We start from the raw sequence: 23,311 nt of genomic DNA, 5'->3' as shown, positions 1-23,311 counted from the left end.
GAGGCCCATGCTTTTATCTTGACTGGGGAGTTCAAGATTTTGGAACAGGGTAGACCTGGGTCAGGCAGCACAAGTGGCCTGCAAGACAGGAAGCCCAAACACAGAGGTGAGGTATGTTGGAGGGGTGATTTGCCAAACTTACCCAATGCCATAGAGAAAGTCACCTGGGACTCACAGTCTGTTCTCCCTTGCACACAGCCAATAATAAATAACAATTTGATGAAATTAATTGAGTTCTCTTTTTCTTAATATGCTTTAGGACAAAGTTTCTGCCATTTCCCCTAGAAATGTTCTAGTAAATTTACTAGAAAAATTCCCCTAGAAATGTTAAGCATCACTGTTAAGCATTAAAAAAAAAATCTTCACAGAGTTTGCACATTTGAAAATAGTTTTATTTCACCACTGCTCAGATCCTGTAGTCAAAAACACAGTTACTGCATCATAAATAAGAAATAACCATCAAAAGAACAAGCAAAGGAGAGAAATTCAACCTCAAAACTGCATAAATACTTTGCTTAATTACAGAGTTTTTAAGTATACATGATGATTAACCAATCCATGGAAGTTCCAAAACACTTGCTGCCTGCCTATCAGACAAACATAAAAATGCCTCAAACACCATGAGGCAATGGAAGAAGAAACACTGTCCTCCCAGTGCAATCTCAAGATGAGGAGTTTTGCTAGTGTTTCCCTACATGTCCTAGAAGCAGGAAAGGGATGGACAATGAGGATAGGTAGCAACTCTTCCTACCTGTTCTTAAAAAACAAATCAGGATATGCACCCAAACATATAGATCAATTGCCAAGGGGAGAGATCCTTGTAGCTGTGGCCATTGGGAAACTGGACAAAGTTTGAGGCTGTAGGTACAGCATGGGCAAGTCTTTAATTGACTGGGTCAATCAGTCCAGCTTTGGCAAAGATTTCCTGCAAAGAAGTGGTGACGCAGCTTGAGGATATGGCTCAAGTCCCAGACTAGTTATCTGTTCAAATTCACTCTTAGATGCCCCAAACACCATTGGCCTAAAGTCTATCAAGGACATTCTTTAAAGGAGGGAGAGGCCCTTTAAATCCTTGGGATGGATACTCAAGTAACTCTTGGTATTATCTCTTTTCTCATGTGCATATATAATCTCCTCCAAAAGGCAGAGAGTTTTTATATCTCTGACAGCCATACGTAACTAGACATGTGTGATTATTTTATCGTGTGAAAATATAAGGACAGAATTCTGGGGAGGAGGCCACTTGAAGAGATGATCACAGGAGAGGACTTAGCAAAGAAGGTAAACCTGGTAGCCTGAGCTAGGAGAGGCTTGATCAGTCGTTGTGTTCAGATCTATCATTGCCTTCTATATGAGAGATCTGAGAATAAGGGGCACTTCTCAGACTAGAAAGAGGAGAGCAGGGGTAGCCCAGTGGTAGGGGTAAATGAGCTCTAAACAGTGAGAACTTCACTTCTAGCTCTTGGAGGGCATAATGTAAGAGTCAAGGATAATGACATTATCCATGAGGTCACATGGATGCTGGAAGAACTAGGCTATTTTAGAAGAGGTAAAAAGAAAAAACCCAAAACAAAAAACTGGGCTTTATTAAAGAGGAGCAATCTCAAATACAGTTGAGGCAGGAAAAAAAACCAGAGCCAGGTGTAAATGTGGTGTGAACTCCAGGCCACCTACAGTCAGACCACAATCACCTCAATCAGAAATCTGTGCTGGGTAAAGCTTGTTGTCCTTAGTGAAGCTTCAGATGCCCTCTGAAGAGGCCTCTCAGTGCCCAGGGGCACTGCCTAGTGCAAATGGGACAAGAATACTTTCAGAAAGAGTTCTTGGGATGGTAGATTCAGGCCTGGAAGGGAACCCAGAGGTCACAGTACAATCTCTTCATTTACAGAGGAGGACTGGAAGCCAAGTCAAACATGTGCCATCTCTGAGTCCATGGGTCCTTACACTGCTTTCCAGCGGCACAGGAAGCATCAGTCAATTCCTCCAGAGAGCTCTGGCAACCACCACCCATCTACTCACACCTAAGAGAGGGCAGAGCTATGAGGATCCTCTAGCCCTTGCCTTCATGGCAAGACAGGGATTAATGAAGGGTACAGAGGTACAAAGGAATAGCACTGGTCCCCGCAACAGTCATTTTAAAATGAGATGACAGGGACCAGTAGAACTAGAATACTCATCACTGGGAAACCTTCAATCCAGTCTGAGGAAGTGCTTCAAAATCTGCATAGTTAAAAGTTTACTCCTCTTAAAAACTCAGGGCTTCAAAGGAAATAGTTAGCATCCAGGGGCCTGAGCTTCCAACCTCAGAACAGTGAAGAGAGTAAAGTCTGTATTCTCTTCCCGTCCCCACCCATCCAGGATCTACTCTCCTGGAGTCACTGCAGTCAGCTCAGTCTGGAGTTTGATGAGAGCTCAACCAGGAGGAGTACCCCCATTCAGCACATCTCCTGGGCTCGCAGAAAGAAACCCCCTCAAGTGCTTCATCACCCCTTATCATCAGTTTTCCTTCCTGAGAAAATTTGGTCATTCATGCCCAGAAATGCTATGTCCTTGCCCTGTAGTTCCCTTCCAAGGAGAGGGAGCTTTCAATTTTCCATGGAGGAAAGTGAGTTTACCCCCACCTGACCCTCGAGCCCGGGCGGGGTTCTTCTGAGGATGCTAGCCCACATTCTCCATCTTCACATAGGAATGTGCATTGTGCAATGGTTCCCCAAGGCTCCCTTGGGCACTGCTCCCTTGTTCTCTGGCCCCTCGGCGCCCCTTTTGGTCTTGCCCAGTCCTAGCACCTTCTCCATCTTGCTTTCCCAAAAGGCCTTCAGGCGTTGGCAGTCTTTCTGGGCCTCCACCCCCAAGGGGGCCAGCAGGAGGGTCTTTAGACGGTGCGCAGCCCCTCTCACATTCAGTACAGGGACGGGGCAGCTCACCAACATGGCTGCCCTGGTGCCGAACCAGCCAGGAGCGGCAAATGAAGCTCTTACCACACTGCCCACATGGATAGAGCTTCTCTTGTGTGTGACTGCGCAGGTGGCGCAAGAAGCTGGGTTTCTGGGCGAAGCGTTTACCACACTGGGCGCACTTGTAGGTGCGCTCGCCAGAGTGGGTGTTCTGGTGCACTGTCAGGTTGGCCAATCTTGTGAAGCGCTTTTCACACTCAGCACACTGATAGGGCTTTTCACCAGTGTGGGTCCGCCGATGTTCCACCAGCGTAGATAAGCGGCTGAAGCGACGCTCACACTCAGTGCACTGGTAGGGCTTCTCACCAGTGTGGGTCCGCCGATGCTCCAGAAGGGTTGACAATCGGCTGAAACGCTTCTCACATTCTGCACAGGGATAGGGCTTCTCACCAGTGTGGGTCCGGTAGTGTGTAGTGAGAGTAGACTGGTGGATGAAGCTTTTCCCACACTGGGCACAGGTATAGGCTCGTTCCCCTGTGTGTATGCGGTAGTGGCTGGTGAGAGTGGCTTGCTGGGCAAAGCTCTTAGGGCACTGGGGACAGGCAAAGGGACGAGGGCTATGGAGAGCTTGCTGGTGCTGTGTGCGGTGCTCCTTTCGGCTGAAGCTCTGGCCACATTCAGCACAGGGATAAGGTCTTTCCACTGAAACTGATGCTGGAACGTCTGGACAGTAGGGACTGGGAGGAAGGGCACTGAAGTCTCGCTCCCATGGGGCAGATTTGCCAGCTGGACCTCTAAGAAGGGATGAACTGCAGGGGTTCTCACAAGACCCCCCTCCTAAGCCCAGATCAGGGGCTTGATGAAGGCTCTCCTTATCTCGGCCCTGCAAAACCCAACTTGGTTCCAGGTCCTTAGGCCCTTTTTCCTGGTTCTTCTCCTTCTCTTTACTGACCAGCCAGTCCTCTGCTGGGAGAAAACACACACACACACACACACACACACACACACACACACACACGCACGCACACATGCACACGCGTATGAATCACTTCTGCCTCTGGTTTCTTTAAACAGTGGCCCAGTGAGAGTTTGAAATAGCTCATTCCCCTCTTTTATCTTGTAGATCTATAATCCAAGTCAGGAAGAAGTGATGCAGTCCTGGCATTCGAGGCTCTCCACACCTTAGTCTCAATCCACTTTCATCTTCCACTACTTTCTTATATCACCTCTCCAAGCCAATCTTTCTGTTTTATAATCCTCTCTCTGAACAGATCATGCTGTAAGTGTCCCTGGGGTGTCATTCCCTTTCCTCTCCATTTCTCTAAATCCTTTTCATCCTTCAAGGCCCAGTTCAAGTTCTGCCTTCTCCACAAGCCCTTCACAGTCATGTCCCCAACCTTCAAGCAACTATGGAACTTATCTGTGGCTTATGGAGAACAGTTAATCATGAATCACTTTATGAGCTTTTTTTTTGTATACTCACTTCATATGTTCCATATACCTTAGTATCATTTCCCTACCTATATTAAGTGCCTTGAAAGAAGGGACCATCTTATTGTACCACCCCCTCAAGTGATATGCCCCATGCCTTACGTGTATGTGCACGCATATGCGTGCACACACACACAAAGTGGCAAAGACTAACTAAACACTTACACAAAAACATTTAAACTTGCTCAATGAAGACATCAAGTGAAAGGCAACTTTCATGTTGAAATAATGACCTATTAAATCAAGTTGCCTGAGAAAGGAGCCCACAGCAGATAAGGCAAACAAAATACAGAGATATTGGTACTGCTTCTCAGGTTCAAAATATTTTTTCTTTCCCTACATAAAAGGAAAAGCAACCATAGTGAGGTAGGGCATGAACCCTGGGCAAGAGTTCTAAGTCAAAAGTCTAAAACTCAACCTAGAAATTACTTCCAAAGTCCAAACATAAGTCTGAGTCATTGTGACCATAGTTAAGTTATCCTGCCTCATTATCCTCATTTTACAATAAGGAGATTGGACTAGATGAGCTCCAAGGTCCCTTCCTGCAAGGATTTGTTCCTTGGGAAAACTCAAGTAGAAATCCCTGGAGAAAGGCAACATCTGCTAGGCTATGAAAGGAGAATTTCTCCCAAGATGTGCTGGCTTTGCTATGTCTAATACATCCATTTGGGAGCCATGGATGCCTGTCTTGACACTCTGCTGTTCTCACCCAGAATATACACATCACAATTAGAGGGAGAAGAGATTCAACCCTTACCTGTGCAGAGGTCGGTGGAGATCTCACTCTCTTGTAGACTCTGTTGATTCCTCCCACATCCTCCTTCTTGCTTAATCCAGGGAAGTACATCTTGAGAAGTAACCAGTGTACTTGTTTCTACAGGGGAGAGACAGAATTAAGGGTTACAAATCACTGGGTTTTTTCTTACTCTGTGGGCTATGCTGCTATGGGTACAGTCAGAGGCCAGACACAAAGTAGCAAAGCAGACGATTCGGCACACAATCTGCCCCATGTGTTACAAATTACATGAAATCTCCCAGATAGACCAAACGGACCAAAAGGCTGATTTCAGATGATGTTAAGTGTGTTACGGCAGAAAACAAAAACAAAAAACACTGGGCTGCCAGTTAGGAGATGGCTCTAGTCTAAGTTCTGCTGAATACTTCACCTTGAGAAAATCACTTCAACTTGAATTAACTGATGCAGTCATAGCCTTGATCTTGTCAATACCCGCAAAGGCATCACCTCCATTTTCAATCTGACCATAATCGACTGCCTTTTCACCTCTCTCTGATTTGTGACCTCACACCCTTTTCTTTGTCCTCACCAAGTCCTCCCATCCCTCCTTTTGCAGTTCTTTCCCAAGCCATCACCCTTGGATTAGTTACACTCTCCTCCCTTTTCCATTCTGACCCCAAGATAAATCTCTACATTTTCTCAAGTCCCTAGTTCCTTTATCTATTGAAGACCTTGCCCTGTCAAATCCCCATCCATACAGCTTGCATGACAGCTGCCTTTGCTCCTGCTCGTGGGCTGCTGAAAGAAGTTGGGGGAGGAAACCACAAAGCTTTGGTGTCTGTGCCCACTACAAATTTATGTTGCAGAATCTCACCTATACCCTCCCTGAAGCAAGACAATCCTTTTAAAGCTCCCTTATCAACCACCAATAAAGCATATATTCTAAACCCTAATATTCCATATTCTATCTATATTCTATATCTATATTCTAATCCCTTTTCAAACCTCCCATGGCTCCTTCTCCCTCCACCCCCACAGGTGACAACCTTCCCTTATATATTACTGAAAAACTGAAGTTGTTTGCTGAGAGCTACCTCTTCTCCCTTCCTCCTCATATCACATCACTCAGATCATTCCCTATCTTTCCTATAGCAGAGATAGGAAAAAATGAAAAGTCTATGAATACAAATAGATGAAAATATATCTAAATATTCACATACTTATGAATAAAATATATTAAAACGTTTTAAATAAAGAGGCAGGCTCTCACCCTGGCAAGGCAAACCTCTCTACGTTCACGAATGATTGATTCAATTACAATTCATCTTCTCCACAAAAAGGGGCCACTCTATCATTGCTATTTTCTCACTAATTTTCAAACCCTCTCTGTCTACTGGCTTACTTCCTAATGCCCACGCCTCTCCCATTCTTAACAAACCCTCATTTGATTCACTCATCCCTGCTAGCTATCGTCCCATATCTCTCCTTTTTTTGGCTATTGTCCTGGAGAAGGTATTTTCACTTTCTTATTCACCTGCTCTCTCCAAAGTCACTAACGATCTTTTAACTGCCGAATCTAATGTCCTCTTCTCAATCTTCATCCCTCTTGACCTCTCTGCAGCCCCCAACACTATCACTCTTCTCTTTAAAAAAAAAAAGATATTTATGTTTAATTTTCAACCTTCACTTTTATAAGATTTCGAGTTTTAAATTTTCTCTTCCGTTCTATCCCCAAGACCATGCGATCTGATACAGGCCAAATTAAACATATTTGCACATTAGTCATGTCATAAAAAAGAATTAGAACCAAAGGGAAAACCCACAAGAAAGAAAAAAAGGAAAAATAGTATGCTTCCATCTGTATTCAGACTCCATAGTTATCTCTGAATGTGGACAGCATTTTCCAACATGAGTCTTTTGGAACTGTCTTAGATCTTTGCATTGCTGGAAGAACTAAGTCTATGAATGTCAGTTATTGCACAATGTGGCTATTACTGTGTCCGATGTTCTCCTGGCTCTGCTCACTTCACTCAGCATCACTTCATGTAAGTCTTTCCAGGTTTTTCTGAAATCCGCCTGCTCATCATTTCTTGTGGCACAATAGTAATCCATTACATTCACATACTACAACTCATTCAGCCATCCCCCAGCCGATGGGCATCCCTCCATTTCCAGTTCTCGGCCACCACAAAAAGAGCTGCTACAAAGATTTTTGTACGTGTGGGGCCTTTTCCCACTTGTATGATCTCTCCAGGATACAGCCCTAGAAGTAGCTTTGTTGGGTCAAAGGGCATGTACTCACTCTCCTCTTCTTGATACTCTCTTCTGTTTCTGGGACATTGCTCTCTCCTGGGTCTCCTCCTATCTGCTCCTGTCTCCTCTGCTCAATTTTTGTCTGACCAAAACTATCTGCCAATGCTCTGTCCTGAGCTCTTCTGTTCTATGCCCCTCTATGTTATTTCACTTGGTGATCTCATCAACTCCCATGGATTCAATTATCATCTCTAAGCAGAAGCAGTTCAAATCTATTTACGCAGTGCTAACATTCTCAGACCTTCACTCTCAAACCTCTAGCTGACTGCTGGACATCTCAAACTGGATGGGCCAAAACATCTTAAACTCAACATCTCCAAAATGGAATTCGATTTTTCTCCCCAAACCCTCCCTTTCTTTCTGACTTTCCAATTACTGTTGAAAATACCACTATCCTCCTAGTAACTCAGGCTCAAAACATACATGTCATCCTTTACTCTTCACTCTCTGCCATGTCCCATGTCCATTAAGTTGCCAAGCCCTCCTGTTTCTACCTCTGTGATGGCACTACTATGTGCTCCTTTCTCCTCCCCTCATGAGACTTGCACAATCCTGGTCCAGGCCCTAGTCGGGTGTCTCTCTCTCTCTCCTCTAATCCATGTACCACTCACCTGTCAAACTGATCTTTAAATACTTTTAGGTCTGATGTTACCACCCCAATTCAACAAACTTTAGTGGCTTCCTATTATCCTCAGAATCAAATGTAAAATCCTCTGTTTCACTTTCAAAGCTCTTCATAACCTAGCCCCTTTCTACTTTTCCAGTCTTACATCCCCCTTCCCTCCATGTACCCTAGGATCCAATGACAATGTCCTGGCTGTCACTTACATACAAGCAGTGGCTGTGAATTGTCTACTCCATCATTTCTACCAATTGGCTTCTTTCAGATCTCAGCTAAGTCTCACCTTCTGCAAGAAGCCTTTGTCAGTCCTTAATCTCAGTGTCAACCCTCTGATTATTGCCAATTTATCCTGTATATGTCTTGCCTCTATATAGTTATTTGCAAGTTATTCCCCCATTAGACTGTGAGCTCACTGGAATAAAGGACTGTTTTTTTTGTCTTCCTTCATACTCCCTAGCACAGAAAAGGTGCTTAAAAATGCTTGCTAACTTACTGATTTTTATGGTAGCCAAGAAATAGAAATAAATGACCACTGACTGGGGAATGGCTAAACAAACTGTGGTACGTGATACACGAATGTGATACATGAATAAAATATTACTGTGCTATAAGAAACAATGAACATGATGAAAACAGAAGCATGGAAAGACATGTGAACACAACAAAGTGAAGTAGACCAGTATAATGGACACGTAATAACTCCAAAAACATAAATGAAAAGACCATCAAAATGGAATCTTCTGAAATTATAATGACCAGACTTGGTCACAAAGAAATACAAGAAGACACCTATTCGGCTTTCTTCTGCAAAAGCTTTGGGGATTATGGTTATATGTAGTGTCCCACAACATCATGCTGTTTTGATATGCTGGCTAGTTTTGAAGAGTTTTCCTTTTTATTCTTTAATATATGGGACAGATCTCTGTCAAGGGGTGGAGAGGAAGGATATATTGGGAAATGTAGCTGATATAAAAACAAAATATCGATACAATTTTTAAAAATAAAGAGAATGAGCAAAAAAAGAGAAAAGTTCATGGAATAAAATGAAGATTTCTACAATGTGCTATAAGACACTACATAAAAGAACTTTTACCTTATCCTACAGTGAATACATCTACTTGTCTATAGACACATTTGGTTTATGACATTTGGTTCTTTCCATCCCTCTACCATATGGCAAAGGATGAGTGAAAAAAAAACCCAACTAAATGACTGATTGAAGGAGCTGCTGTAAGACAACAGAAGATCTGAGTACTGAAGTAAACTATTCTTCAGACTGAGGGCATCATAGGACTATGGATCTAGAGCTAGAATTAACCTCAGAGACCACATCTAGTCCAATTCCTTTATTTTTATTATTTTAAACAAATGAGGAAATGGAGACCCAGGAATGTTAAGCAATTTGTCCAAGATCTCACACGGAACAGACTTTGGAGGCAGCACTCAATGCACTGTGTTAACTGTCTTCTCTTCCAATCACACAAGCTACAAACCCACCAAAAGTACAAGTGGAATTTACCCAATGGGCTTTAATTTGCTGATGAAAGAACTCTGGAAATATCAGAAGAGAGAGAAACATCAAAAGATTTGTATGAACTGAAGCAGAGTAAAACAAACAGAATCAATGGCACAATCTATGTAGCAAATTCACTAAGGTAAGGAGAAGCTTTGGAAGATCTCTGAATGCTGACAAAAGAAGCTGCCAATCATGACTTTAAAAGACTGATGGGGGGGGGAGGGAGGAAGGAAGCATTTTTCAAGTATCTATTCTGTTACCAGGCACTATGTTAAGCACTCAATAGAAATATTACCTCGGTTGATCCTCACCCTGGATTATTACCCCCATTTTACAGTAGAGGATACCGAGTAAGACGGAGGCTAAGTGACCTGCCCAGGGCCACATGGCTAGTAAGAGTCTGAGGTTGGATTCAAAATCTGGTCTCCCTGACTCTAGGTTTGGCCCCCTATCCACTGCACCATCTAGCTGCATACTTCCCATCTCTTGATAGAAAGGTGATGGACTAGAGATACAGAATGAAACATGTTCTCAGATATGACCATTGTGTTGATTTATTTTACTTGACTACACCTATCTACAAGGAAAAGTTTCTACCTGGGGGGCTAAGCCAGTAAGTGAGTAGTGACAAACATGGAAAAAGAGAGAATCAATGAGACATTTCAAACATAAACAGAAGGAAAAAAAGTTATTTGTGTACTGAAATGATTGTATTTGTTGACAGTTAAGTCCATAGTAAAAAAAATCAAAAAAGAAAAGAAACATTCCCAGAAGGATCAGTCCAGCCTATTTTAGAATCTGTGTATACAGGGTCATGTTCCAATCTTCTCTGAAGGAAATTCTACCCAAGGCTAGGAAGAAGACAATAGTTCTATCTATTACTTCTTTTGAATAATGGGAGAGATTTATGACCAAGTTTAATCATAAGCATATGGCCAAGCTAGCGAACAACACTAACCAGGTCATACAAGGGAAAAACCTATGGCTGTGGTTCTATTAGCATGGTGTTTGATCAAATGATAAATTTTTAGATCTAGAAAAAAATTTAAAGACTAATCAAATTTTTTTTCCAAAAATTTTACATGAGGAAGGTCCTCAAAGATTACAAGGTCCCAAAAGATTAAAAAATTTGCCCAAGGTAGAATATCTGGTTACTCTAACAAGAACAATTTACTAGGAATAAGACCTAGGATTCTAGTTTTAGCTCTGTCTCTAATTATATGACCTTGGGTAAAAAAAATAATAAAACTGTAGTTCTCTAGGACTCAGTTTTCTCATATGTAAGATGAAAGAAATGGTTTCTTCAGTCCCTGACTACTCTGAAAGAACCCAGGCTGAAAGTACCCAATGGTACTGCCAGCAGCTGACTAAGACCCCTCTTTCATCCCCTTCAATAGCAGAGGTACTCACCAGCACTGGGATGGACTGGGTTCTCTCTTTCCTCTGTGTTTGAGAGCTCTTGGCTACATGGCTCCTCCCCTTGCTCAATGCGGGATAAGAGATCTGGTTTGGAAATGGCATAATCTGTCAGGGAAAAAGGTGATGTGTTACGAAGGACAATGACCAAGGTTATTTACATCTGGAACTTGAAGTCATGGATTCTAATCCTCTAACAGTCAACTGTGATGAGTAGAAAAAACCATAAGGCTCTTCATGTATCCCAATTACTTTATGGAGAAAGAATTCCCACAACTTTGGTCTTTGAGATATTTCTATCTCCATGTCCCACTGTTTCCTATCTTGTCCATATGCCCCATGGGTCATCCCTTATAAGTAGTAATTGAGGGGTATACAGTCATCTTCTGATCCTAACCACATTTCAAATAGCACACATACACATAGCTTTTTATTCATGTAATCTGGGAAAGAGCAGATCACTGAGCTTGGACCACAATAGTAAACAGGGGAAGGTTCCATCCTCTCTCTTCACTCCTTTCCCAGCCTGTCAGTCAGTCAGCATTTTTTACATGCCTAAGATGTCTAGTAGACATCCAGTTTGAAATGTATGAAAGACAGCAGGAGATGTGATCCTAGAAGTCATCAGAGAGGTTAGGGCAGGATAAGTAGATCAGAAAATCAATAGTATAGGGATGATAATTAAATCCATGGGAGCTGATAAGATCACCAAGTGATGTAGTAAAGAGCAAGAAGAAAAGAGGGTCCATAATAAAACCTTGTGGGATACCTACAATTACTAAGCAAGAGCTCGATAGAAAGCCAGCAAAGGAGACTGAGAAAGAGCTCAGACAGGGAGGAGAACCAGGAGAGTGATGCCCTGGACACCTAGAGAAAAGAAAGCATCAAGGAGAAGTCAAGAAGAATGAGGACTGAGGAAAAGGCCACTGGATCTGACAATCAGGAGACCACTGATAACTTAGGGCAGGATGAGATCAGAAGTCATACTGTAAGGGGTTAGGAATAGAGTGAGGAGAGGAGCATGAGAGAGAATGAGGCAGCAAAGAAGGAGAGACGGAACAGTAGGGGCAATCTGCTGGAGGAGATGAGATGGAACAGGATCTCTTGAACAAGTGGAGGCATTAGCTTTGGTAAAGAGTGAGGAAATGACATTATGTGAGGCAGTAGTGAAGGAGGAAATAGTGGCAGAAAGCACCTGAGTGACAGGTGAGGAAGAGGGGAGAAGCAAGCATCCAGGGTGAATGAATTCAAATTTTCCTGAAAAATATGAGTCTCAGCTTGGGGAAAGGAAGAAAGTGGCAGCCATGAGAAGTTTGAGGAGGAATGAAAAGATCTGAAAGAGTTGCTGTGGAGTGGGATTGCATAGCAGCAGTGAGGGCTTGGTAGAGATTGTAGAACATAAGTTTGTAGAGGACCCAGTCAGAATGGTTGCATGATTTTCTCCACTGTTATTGAGCAGCACAAGTGCTGTAGTCAAGGCAACAGATGGTACGAGTGATTGAAGGCCGGGGCCTGGCAGCAACAATAGGCAAAATGATGAGGGGTCTAAGGACTCAAATGGAGAAGACGGTCGTACTGAATTGGTTCGCCAGAGGGTCAAGATGGGGAGAAAAGTTGGTGCAGAGGTGACAGTCTGAGAGAACTGAGAGGTTAAAGGATTGAAGGTCACGGTATGGATGAAGAGTAGGGTTTGGTACAGGAAGGCACAGGGAGGCAGAAAGTCAATAGGTTATGATCAGATGCCCGGACCTCAGAGTTCCTTAATGTGGAGGTGGTATATTTATGGGTAACAGCAAGATCTAGGGTATGACCATGTTTGTGCATGGTTAAGGTGGTGTAGGGAAGTAGGTCATGGGAAGTGGGTAGGTTAAGGAACTTAATAATTGTGGTGTGTGAGAGTGTCAATATATATGTTGAAATCCCCTAGTTTGAGGGTAGGAGTTGAGAAAGACTGTTGGTCAGGCACTGACTAATTGAGAAAGAAAGGAGAATGTCCTGGAAGTCTGGAGAAAATAGCTACCATGACTTTGAGTGGAAGACATAGATTGTAAGGATCTTAAATGAAAAGAGTTAATGAGTCATTGTTAAGAGTTGGTCCATCACCAACCACATATCTGGCCAATATTTATCAAACACATACAATGGATAAGGCCCTCTACTAAGACCTGTGAGATACAAAGATACAAGACAAGGCTACTACCCATTCCAAAGCTTACAGCACAGTACAGGAAAATAAATCAGGTATACAAATAACCATCCAGGGAATAACAAGAATAGCATTATGCTAAAGAGGCAGGAGTCCCAGGTTTTTTGTGCATTCTCCTTTTTTAAAGCTTGTAACCCTGAGCAAATCATCACTTCTCGCCTTACCTGTATCAGATGTTTTTTCAAAGTCCTTTTACATCTAAAATATAGGATTCTAATTTAAGTAGCTAAGTCAGTAGGTAAAAATTAAAATAGGATTCCTACAGAGACTCCAGAGCTCTTAACAGAGAGAGTAGCCCCTTACCCAAGGACACCAATGTTTCATAGTTTCCTCTCATCACATGCTTATAGAGCTCCTTCTGCCATTCATCCAGGTTTCCCCACTCTTGCTCTGAGAAATACACGGCCACATCTTCAATAATCACAGGTACCTGGAAAATAGTACATGAGATACCCATTTCAGAGTCACATCTGAGTCTCAAACTGGCAATTTCTAGGGTTCTCTGATACAACTCCAGTAAATAAGTGTTCATCTCCACTAGGCCTCAAGCTACACAAGGTCAAACAGGGTTAAGTGATTAGTTTTGCTTTTTTTATTCCATATGCCCTCCCATATCCTGCTCCAAGCTAAAGGATACTTATAGGTTTTTACAGGTTTCTTCTCTATATTACAAGTCAGTTCCTAGTATACCTGTTACCATGGTGACTTCTTTATCTATACTCCAACATCAAAGCTCTTCCTTTTCTTCTGCTTAGGATGATTATACCCGTCCTTCCCAAATATCCCAAAGTTCCTTGGAATAACTGGTTGACTAGCTTTAAGGACAAAGAATTCTGCCTTCTACTGGCCTGCTCCCACTGGCCTTTTAAGAACATTATGTGACAAGCTAGTATCCACCAGGAGATTACCTTGGGAACCTCGCCCTTGCTGCCTGGGGGGAGCCGCAGGATCCAGAAGTTCCTGTTTCTGAGCAGGTTCTCCATGTTCTCTAGTCTCCTCTGCAGTAGCCCATATTCCTGAAGCAGGGTGCCCAGCACAGCCCATTTGCCCTCTAGTTGGTTCCCAAACTCCATGGCTGTCTTCTCACAATCAACCAACTTCTTCTCTGCTGTTCCTGTTCGCCCCTCCAGGGTCTGTAAGCGGGCAGCCTGTGACTCTACCTTCTGCTCCACTGCCTGAATGGAAGCCAGGATAGCCAGTAGTGAGATCTCAGCCGACTGGATCTGGGCTTCTCGTTGAGGGACAGCAGAAGATGCTGGAGGTGCTGGGTGTTGCATGCTGGTGTCCCATTCCTGAGACTAAACACAAGGAAAGACAGAAACAAGTGGGGATGAGAAGGTAGGAAGAAGTCATCTCCATTTACCATAACCAGCATGTCTGAGCTATGGAAGCAGAGTCCCAGTCTCAGGGAGGGAGAAGCATTCCTGCCACTGCAATAACTGACTGGGGACCACCCTCCCAGTTTCAAGTTCCAGCTGGGCAAATACTCACTTCACATCTTAGAACACACCTTTTAACTCATTGCTCTTGCTCTTAAAGGCTCCTTTGGGATCTGAGAGTCTATAATTTTGAGACCACACTATGGTTAAGATTTTACACTAGTATATTTCATATATCTGGGATTCAGTTTTCTTATCTCTAAAAAGGGTCAATAAGCTTTATACCATCTATAATAACAGTAGTGTGTGTGTGTGTGTGTGTTGCACTTCAAGATTTACAAAGCACTTTACAATAATTTCATTTCATCCTCAAGGGAACCCAAGGAGGTAGGTGCTGTTATTATCCCCATTTAACAGATAAGGAAACTGAAGCTGACAGATTAAGTGACTTGTCTAGGGTCATACAGTCAGTAATTATCAAAAGCTAGATTTTAACTTAAGCTTTCCTGACTTTAGGCCCAATATTCTAGCTAGAGCAAAGCACCTTGTAAACTATAAAGTGCTATAGAAATGTGAGTTGTTACCTCCTCCACAAAACCAATATGTTCAAACAGCCCCTGGTACACTGTCAACTTCATTTACTAAATACTCACTGTATAGAGTAAGCAAGAGATTACAAAAGGGTTTCCCCTTCCTGTAAGAATTTCCAGTCTAAAATGGGAAGACAAGCAGGATCATATGAAAAGGACTTAGGGTGGCTAGGTGGCACAGTGAATAGAGCACCGGCCCTGGAGTCAGGAGGACCTGAGTTCAAAGCCAGCCTCAGACACTTAGCATAAAGCTAGCCTTGGGCAAGTCACTTAACCCCAATTCCCTACCTTCCCCTCTCCAAAAGAAAAAAAAAAGGATTTAAGATAAAAATGGACTACCTCAAGTTTACTGCTATTTGTAGGCTTTTGTTTTGTTTTGCTATTTTATGCCTTCCCCTCAACCTCATTCATTTTCTCACACTGCTTAGTAAATACTGTCTGCTAGAAAACTAAATGGTAATAAGAGTTTCCTTTAGAAGGTATGATAATACTTTTAGCTGCTTCAGAAAAACCTGAGCTATCCTGGAATTGTAATGACTGCCCCCAGAGAGGGCTCCTTGAGATGAGAAATCAGGACTTACAGCTATTTGTGTTTCCCCATATTCCCAGCAACTCCTTGCATGCAGAAGACTCTCAAGAAGCTGGATAATGAACATTTTACTGAGGGTCTGTAATAAATTTTGTTACTATTAGAATTTGGTCTAACTATCCACATAGGAAAAAGAAAAGTGAATAAAGAAAATCTATTGTCCAGACTAAGATATGTAATTAGACAACCTATATAGCTGGTTCAACAGTACATATATTTTGAATAGACAACGCAGATTGACAATGAACTGGACTCAGAACTGAGGAGCAGGAGGAGGAGGAGTAAGGAGAAGAGAATGGTGGGGGGAGGAGGAGGAAGGAAACAGACTAGACTGCATAAGGGAAATTTCTCAGAGTTTTCAAAAACCCTAACCTTCTCCCTAAAACAAACTCCAACATTATAAATGAATGAAACATTTATTAAACACTTAGTATATACAAAGCACCGTATTAAGCACTGGGTTATAATATATATATTATATATATATATAAGTACCATATACTTCATAACACCAGCATTCTTCCAGCTTACTTTGTGGCTTTGAATCATGGGATACTATAGTCTCAGAGAAAGCAAAACTGCAAATCACTGAAAGGTTAACTGAAGTATGATAAATGACATGAGGCCACACAATACTACAACAGTGTGTGTTGCACTTCAAGCGCACTACACAAAGTAACATAAAGGACATCAAAGCAGTGTATGACCAGGACAGAAGGCCCCCATCATGAGATACACATGAAATATGTGATTGATGTTCAGTTTCATGTTCTTTTTTGTTCTTTCTCTATAGAAATGTTCATGTTTGTGGATGACTTATGTTAGTAAAAAAAGAGGGAGAAGAAAATTTAAATAAATGTTAAGAAAACGTCTTCTAAAAAAATAAGCATCTCAATATAAAAACAGAAATCAGGGACTAGTCCATGATTTCCTTGTCTTTTTGTTATTTTGGAGGGGGAAGGTAGGGCAGTTGGGGTTAAGTGACCTGCCCAAGGTCAAATGGCTAGTTTTTTGTGTTAAGTGTCTGAGGCTGGATATGAACTTGGATCCTCCTGACTCCAGGGCCAGTGCTCTATTCACTGTGCCACCTAGCTGCCCCAAGTCTATGATTTCTTAAAAGGATTCCTCAAGGGAAGTTCCCTTAATACCTTTAAAATGCGGCTCAGGGAGCATTATAAAATGCAAAATGGATAATTTTGATTACATTAAATTGAAAAGCTTCTGTACAAATAAAGCCAGTATCACCAATATTAAGAGGGAAGTAGAAAATTGGGAAAGAATTTTTACAACCAACGTCTTTGATAAAGGACTCATTTCTTTTTTTTTTTTTTTAAAGCAATCAGGGTTAAGTAACTTGCTCAAGATTACACGGCCAGTTATTTCTGGGTGTGATGCTGAGTATCTGCACCCAGATTTGATCCCCAGGTCCATCCTGACACTGGAGCTGGTGCTCTTACTTGCTGAGCCACCTGGCTGCCCCAAGGCCTCATTTCTAAAATATACAAAGAACTGAGTCAAATCAATAAGAATACAAACCACCCCCCAATTGATAAATGGTCAAATGATAATGAACAGGCAGTTCTCAGAAGAGGAAATTAAAGATATCTGTAAGCATATGAAAAAGTGATCTAAATCACTAGTGATTAGAGAAATGCAAATCAAAACAACTCTGAGGTACCACATCTCACTGGCCAGATTGGCTAAAGATGACAAAACAGGAAAATGATAAATGCTGGAGAGGATATGGAAAAACTAGAACACTAATGCATTGTTGGGAGATTTGTGAACTGATCCAGCCATTCTGAAGAGCAATCTGGAACTATGCCCAAAGGGCTATAAATAAGTGCATACCGTTTGACCCAGCAATACCACTTCTAGGGTTATATCCCAAAGAGACCAGAGAAGTAGGAGGAAGATCCATATGTACAAAAATATTTATAGCAGCTCTTTTTGTGGGTGGAAATCAAGGGGATGCCCATCACTTGGAGAATGATTGAACAAGTTGTGGTATATGAATGTAATGGAATACTATTGTGCTATAAGAAATGAGGAGCAGACAGACTTCATAATAACCTGGAGAGACGTATATAAACTGATGCTGAGCGAGAAGAGCAGAACCAGGAGAAAGCTGTACACAATTAGAGACACAACGTATGTGTGACAACCATCTTCAATAGACTGGGCTCCTTTCAGCAATATAAGGTTATAAGACAACTCCAAAAGACTTATGATGGAAAGAGATATCCACATCCAGAGAAAGAGCTGTTTATTCTGAATGCAGATTGAAGCAAACTACTTTCTCTCTTTCTTTTTCTTGTTTTGTGTCCTCTTTCCCACAGATCCTTCCATCAGTTATAATCCTTCTTTACAACCTAATGATTAATGACAAGATATCTGTAGATCCTATATTCGAGTGCATGCCACCATGATGGGAGAAGGGGGGGAGATAAAATCTGAAGCTCAAGGGACTGTGGAACTGAATGTTGTAAAATAAAAGTAAATTTTTAAAAATAAAATAAACTGTGGGGCTCAGGTTATACTTTACTTACAACCAAGTTGTAAATAAACTATATAAAGTATTCTTATGGTATAATATACTCCAGTGCTATGAGGATGTGGGAATAAAGGAGCAATTCACTAATAGGAGGGATCAATCAGTAAAGATTTTGAGGGAGGGGACAGAACACAGACTGATATGGAGACAGTAATTTATAGAGAAACAACTCACATTTCTACATAGAAACAGTGTTTTAATGTTTACATAGTACTTTCCTTATAATAACCCAATGTAATAAGAAAAATATGACTATCCCCATTTTACAGATGAAGAAATTGGGGTCCTGAGATAAGTGACTTACCCATGATCACACAGCACAGTATTAAGAGCTGAGCATTGAACCCATGTATCTTTAGTCTAAGTAAAAACATTCTTTCTACTATACCATTGGTCTCTTCCTAATTAAGGCATCAATCCACCAATAAACAATGAAGATACAAAAGATTTGGAGAGGGCAGGATAGGTGTGGGACAGAAGACAACTAGTTTAGGATCTTCAAACTGACATTCTAGGGCTTGGGTTTGACATCTCAAAGTATTTGAGACTACCAGTAGGCGCTTCTTGGGGGATCTGTGGTCCACTCTCCAAGTCTAATGGGGATGGCAGGATATGGTCAAAATTCAGCACAGTCAAACTGAAACCTGATATGTATATCATTCAATCAAAAGGCATTTATCAAGTACCTACTTTGTGCTGGGCTCTGTTACTCTAACCCCTTCCCTGCCAGGCCTTCCCATGACTCATCTGGATCTGGCAATGGGTCCAAAATCATTTATGAATCATCTGCTATGTACCAGGTACTATTCTAGGCACTGGGAACACAAAGACAGATATGAAATAGGTTTTGCCCTTGAGGAGCTTACATTCCAAAGGAAAACAATGATTTGAGAAATAGTACAGCAGAAGAAATATTCAATCAAGTAATTTAGGAGCCAGTTTCAAGCCTGATGCTAACAGAGAGTATATCTGAACAAGCTGCTTTATTCCTCTGTGTCTACATATGAAGGAGTTGGCTTGATTTTTAAGAACTGGACTGGATAATTTTTAAGACCTTTCTCTTCCAACTCTTTGAGCATCCCATCTTGTGCTTGGTAACATAAGAGATACTGTAAAAAGGCTCAGAATCTACTTGGAAAGACAAAGTTAACATGCACAAAAGAATAAGAATTAACTGTCAATAAGTGACTAAGTGTTTTTAAAATTCCGAAAAATCAGGTAAGACAAGTTAAAAAAAACTATTCAAAGATGGATTAAACTTAGAAAAATGGAGCGGAAGACAAAGAGCATTGCAAGTGTGAAGGGAGGCAGGATGAAAGAATATGAACTAAGGTGAAGAATAAGCTTTGTTCATAGGATCATGTGATCAGCTTGACTGAAACACGGAATGCAGGTTAGGGAGCAAAGAACAACTTGTGCTGGTCATCTTGGGAAGGCCTCAAGCACAAGAACTGGGATTCAGCAGAACAGAGGTTCCTCAAACTGTGTTCCACAGGATATTAGGAGTTAGACCAAGAGGGGCCTTAGAGATGATCTAGTTCAAACCCTTTATTTTACAAAGGCTCAGAGGTGAAGTGACCTAATACAGATGGTCTTTAGGAGCTAGACTTTTTCCGCTTGTGACCCCAATCAGTACTTCTTAAACAGTTTAAGAAGCTCTGTACCATGTGAAATAGTGTTCTCAGAGAACAATGTCAATGCTGGTGACATTTTTCACTAAAATACTGACATGCATCAAAAATACTTCATATCTGTAGAAAGTTTTCGGCATGAAGACAGGCTTAATTTCTCTTATCTTGCTCTAAGAATCCCCTCAACCATTCTATTTATAGGGGGAGAATCACAAACCCCTAGGCCTATCACTCCCACAGATTCAGGGAATCAACATTTATGGGTTTCATCCATGTATTTTAAGCCTCAGAGTGTTTCTGGTCATTAGTTTGAGAAACTCTAGCAATAGAGGAGTTTTCAGTCTATCTTTCTGGGCTGATTACACATTACTCTCCCACGTGAACTTTATGTTCCAGTCAAACTGACCTACTTGTTAGTCCTTGTACATTATGCTTCATCTTTGGTCTTTGCCAAGGCTGTCTTCCATGCCTGAAATGCTCACTCTCGACGCCTCCATGCGTTAGAATCCTCCCCCACCTTCTTTTATGGCTCAGTCCAAGTGCCACCAACCCACTTTGGACACATCCACTACTTATCTCCCAGAAGAGAAGCTTGCCTAATTTTTTCATGTATCTCTCCTCTGGTATAATACCTGCTATATGGGAGGCATTTTAAAAATGTTTACTGATTACCAACTTGTTCACTCAGATTCAGGTGCTGGGGCATCTGACGTATTTCTGCTGACTGAACAATCAAAGTCACTAAAGCTTACTCCTTCTACTACTGGGTTTTTTGGTTGTTGTTTTTTTTACCCTTTCCAGCAAGGATAAAAGCCTGACAAAAAGGGAAAGTTCATTTGGTTGACAAGACAGAGGAGCCACTGAAAATGGGGGTGAAACCCAGTCTCAGAAACTTCCCAAGGGTGTGAAATGGAGTCTTACCCTCAGGCAGGGAAATGAAACCTCTTCAAATAACAGGTCTGCTTCCTCATTTGAAAATTAACTGAACCAGCTCTCAAATTCTATGCTTCTGCGAACTTCTTGTCCCTACAGACTTCCGTTGCCTCCAACTAACTAGAGTCACTTCCAAGCCAGGAGGTCAGGCCCAACCACCCAAGAACAAAGACAGATAGTTTAAGAGCCTTTGCATGAGAACCCCAGGGCAAACATTTCAAACAACAAGCTGATAATAGGAGTTGGGAGGTGCCACAATAGCTTCTTAGGATCTGAGAGAGAATAAAAACCTTAGAAAAGATGCCACAGGCCAACTCCAAATTAGCTCCACCAGGGGATCTGGTCTGATTGGGGCATTAATGTGAGGTTAGGAGAAGCCACGGGTTCTCTCTCCCTTAATTGTTACAGGTCAAGAAAATGTCCTAACCAGGATTACTTCCCCTTAATGGTTCATCTGGCATTGAGAGATATATCTGCAATTTTCCTGAAGCCATTTCTATATGGTGGTAGTTCCTACAGTCAGAGACACAATAGAAACTCATTAAGACACAACTAGTTCCCTGTTTCCAAGTGTACAAGCTATACCCCGGCTCAAGCAAGACTCAATTATAAACCAGTCGGCCTCAATTATGTAAGACCCACGTCCCTTTTCTTCCTACTTGCAGGGCTGGCAAAGGGCTTCTCAGAAAAGCATGGGCAGACCACCTGAATGCAGTCTTGCCCCCCAAATGAGAGGACAGGCACGGGGGCGGGGGTCAGCCTCTCTGATGCAGATGTTTGGCCAGAGGCCTGCTCTGGGCAGCAGGTGACCAGCATGGGGGCACAGAATTTGTCCCTTTTGGCCCCAATGGGAGACGCAGAAGTCTGGTGGTCCCTGGGCTGAGGAATGGAGGTAAAGGTCAGCAAGGAAACAGAACGGAACCAGAACAGAAAAAGGGCAGGGGGGGGGGGGCGAATCTCCGTGCCTGCAACAAGGCTGCAGGGCCCCTCCTCCCAAACAAACTCGTGCAAACCGGCCTCGGACTGGCCCTCTGACCTCAGGCCTCGACCCTGACCCCCGGGGGGGCTGAAGCGATACCCCGGCCTAGCTGCAAGAAACTGGCCCCGGGGCCCCGTGGGGTGGGGGTGGGGGGGGTGGCACCTCCCTCCCGCAACCCGGGCTTGGGGGGGGGGGGGGAATCTCTTACCGGAGCGGGGGCCGCCTCGGCCATGGCCCTTGGTCTCGTTCTGGGGCCCCGGGGAGGCTGCGGCGCCGACGAGCAGACTCCGGAGCAGTCGGGCCCTCCTCTCTCTGCACACGGGACACGCACGGGGGCTTCCTCTGGCCAAGCTGGGCTTTGGAGCTGTCGGCGGGGAGGGCGCAGATCGAAAAGCACCTGTAGCCGGACGGAGCCGAGCGCGGGGGCGGCCGGGCGGGGGGGGGGGGGGGAGGGGGGGGGCCCGGCCCCCGTGAGCTCCAGGAGGGCCGGCCCCGACCTGGGCTGCCCTCGCCTCCGCTGCTGCCGCTGCCGCGGTCCGGCCTCGCGCTCAAGCTCGGGCCCCTCGGCCTCAGGCTCGTCTCAGTGCGGCCGTCCCCGCGCTCGGCTCCGTCCGGCTACGGCTTTGCAGCACCTGCGCCCGGCCTCGCTGCGGCTCCCACTCCAGGTCCAGCTCCTCTGCAGCGCGAGCCACACAGCTGCTGCAGCTGCCGCCGTGTTGATAACCACTGCATCCTGGGAGCTCAGCCCCCTCATTGGCTGGCCGGGGAAGGAGAAACGCTCGGCGCCTCCTCCCGGCCGCGGAGCGCATAGCGCCCCCAGGGCGCGTAGGAGCGAACAGCAGAAAGGCGGCCCCGCGCGGGATCCGTCAGTGTCCTTGGGGCCGCTCGCAGCCGTAGCCAGCTGCGTGATAGGACCCTGGCAGCCCGTGCAAGGCCCTCCCGGCGCTGGGCGCAGCCGCTTGCACGTGCTGTCTGCACCCCACCTTGGGCTCTTACACAGGGTCCTGAGTCTTCGTGCCCCGTAAAGCTTATTAGAGTCTATCAAGCTAAAAAACGGCACGGAGGCGTTTGGGAGCGCCGTAGGGGATAGACTGGCCCTCGGATGTGGAATAAACTGGGCATCCAGGAGGGCCTGTTCCCCAAACATAGGCGGGCAGACCGCCCGGCTCTAGTGACCCGGAACCATTTCTTGTCTGAGCAGCTGATTATCACAGCTCGACCCCTGCTTCTAGGACACCCTCCCCACCCGGCTAACTTCGACGCCCCCCACGAGTTATTCCAGCAGGCCCAAATCCAATCCCACCTCCTCCATGATGCTTCCTGATTTGCACCACCCCCTCCCTCTAACTGCCGGCTGGTTCTTCTCACCCACTGGGCTGTACGAAGCCCCGTAGCAGGTAGTTTAGGAGGGGGCACGCTCGAGGACTCACTACGCAGCACTGGGGCTCCGCGCACTACTATC

The 23,311-nt window shown here is 43.8% G+C and overlaps 1 protein-coding gene and 1 long non-coding RNA gene across 3 annotated transcripts; one reads left to right on the top strand and one right to left on the bottom strand.

Moving 5' to 3' along the window:
• Positions 1-370: 370 nt before the first annotated feature.
• On the bottom strand, positions 371-22,240 carry LOC138157480 (zinc finger protein 777-like). 2 transcript variants are annotated; one of them, XM_069083092.1, is made up of 6 exons: positions 22,058-22,240; positions 14,103-14,492; positions 13,498-13,624; positions 10,983-11,096; positions 5,143-5,259; positions 371-3,860 (listed from the first exon to the last, which is right to left on the bottom strand). In XM_069083092.1, the coding sequence occupies exons 1-6, from the start codon at positions 22,079-22,081 to the stop codon at positions 2,659-2,661; spliced, it is 1,974 nt and encodes a 657-aa protein (XP_068939193.1). In that variant the 5' UTR covers positions 22,082-22,240; the 3' UTR covers positions 371-2,658. The 2 variants fall into 2 exon arrangements, with proteins under 2 accessions (XP_068939193.1, XP_068939202.1); XM_069083101.1 differs by having other exon boundaries at positions 371-3,857.
• Positions 14,415-18,272, top strand: LOC138157541 (uncharacterized). Its single transcript, XR_011167407.1, has 2 exons — positions 14,415-14,532; positions 17,089-18,272. It is a non-coding gene; the product is annotated as an uncharacterized lncRNA (long non-coding RNA).
• Positions 22,241-23,311: the final 1,071 nt, after the last annotated feature.

The sequence above is a fragment of the Petaurus breviceps genome, unplaced genomic scaffold (genome assembly GCF_028583685.1).
Source record: "Petaurus breviceps papuanus isolate PSGF00001 unplaced genomic scaffold, PetGlider_PUasm1.0 115, whole genome shotgun sequence".
Classification (NCBI taxonomy): Eukaryota; Metazoa; Chordata; class Mammalia; order Diprotodontia; family Petauridae; genus Petaurus; species Petaurus breviceps.
Note: the sequence above shows the minus strand (reverse complement) of the source record. Positions and strands in the feature narration are given on the sequence as shown.

Bases quoted from the DNA above. Each gene is read 5' to 3' on its own strand.
- LOC138157480 (XM_069083092.1), bottom strand. From the start codon at position 22,081: ATGGCCGAGGCGGCCCCCGCTCCG. The intron at 14,493-22,057 runs GTAAGAGATTCC...CCTTGTGTTTAG, and splicing joins CCGAGGCGGCCCCCGCTCCG to TCTCAGGAATGGGACACCAG. The intron at 13,625-14,102 runs GTAATCTCCTGG...ACTATTTTCCAG, and splicing joins GCAAGGGCGAGGTTCCCAAG to GTACCTGTGATTATTGAAGA.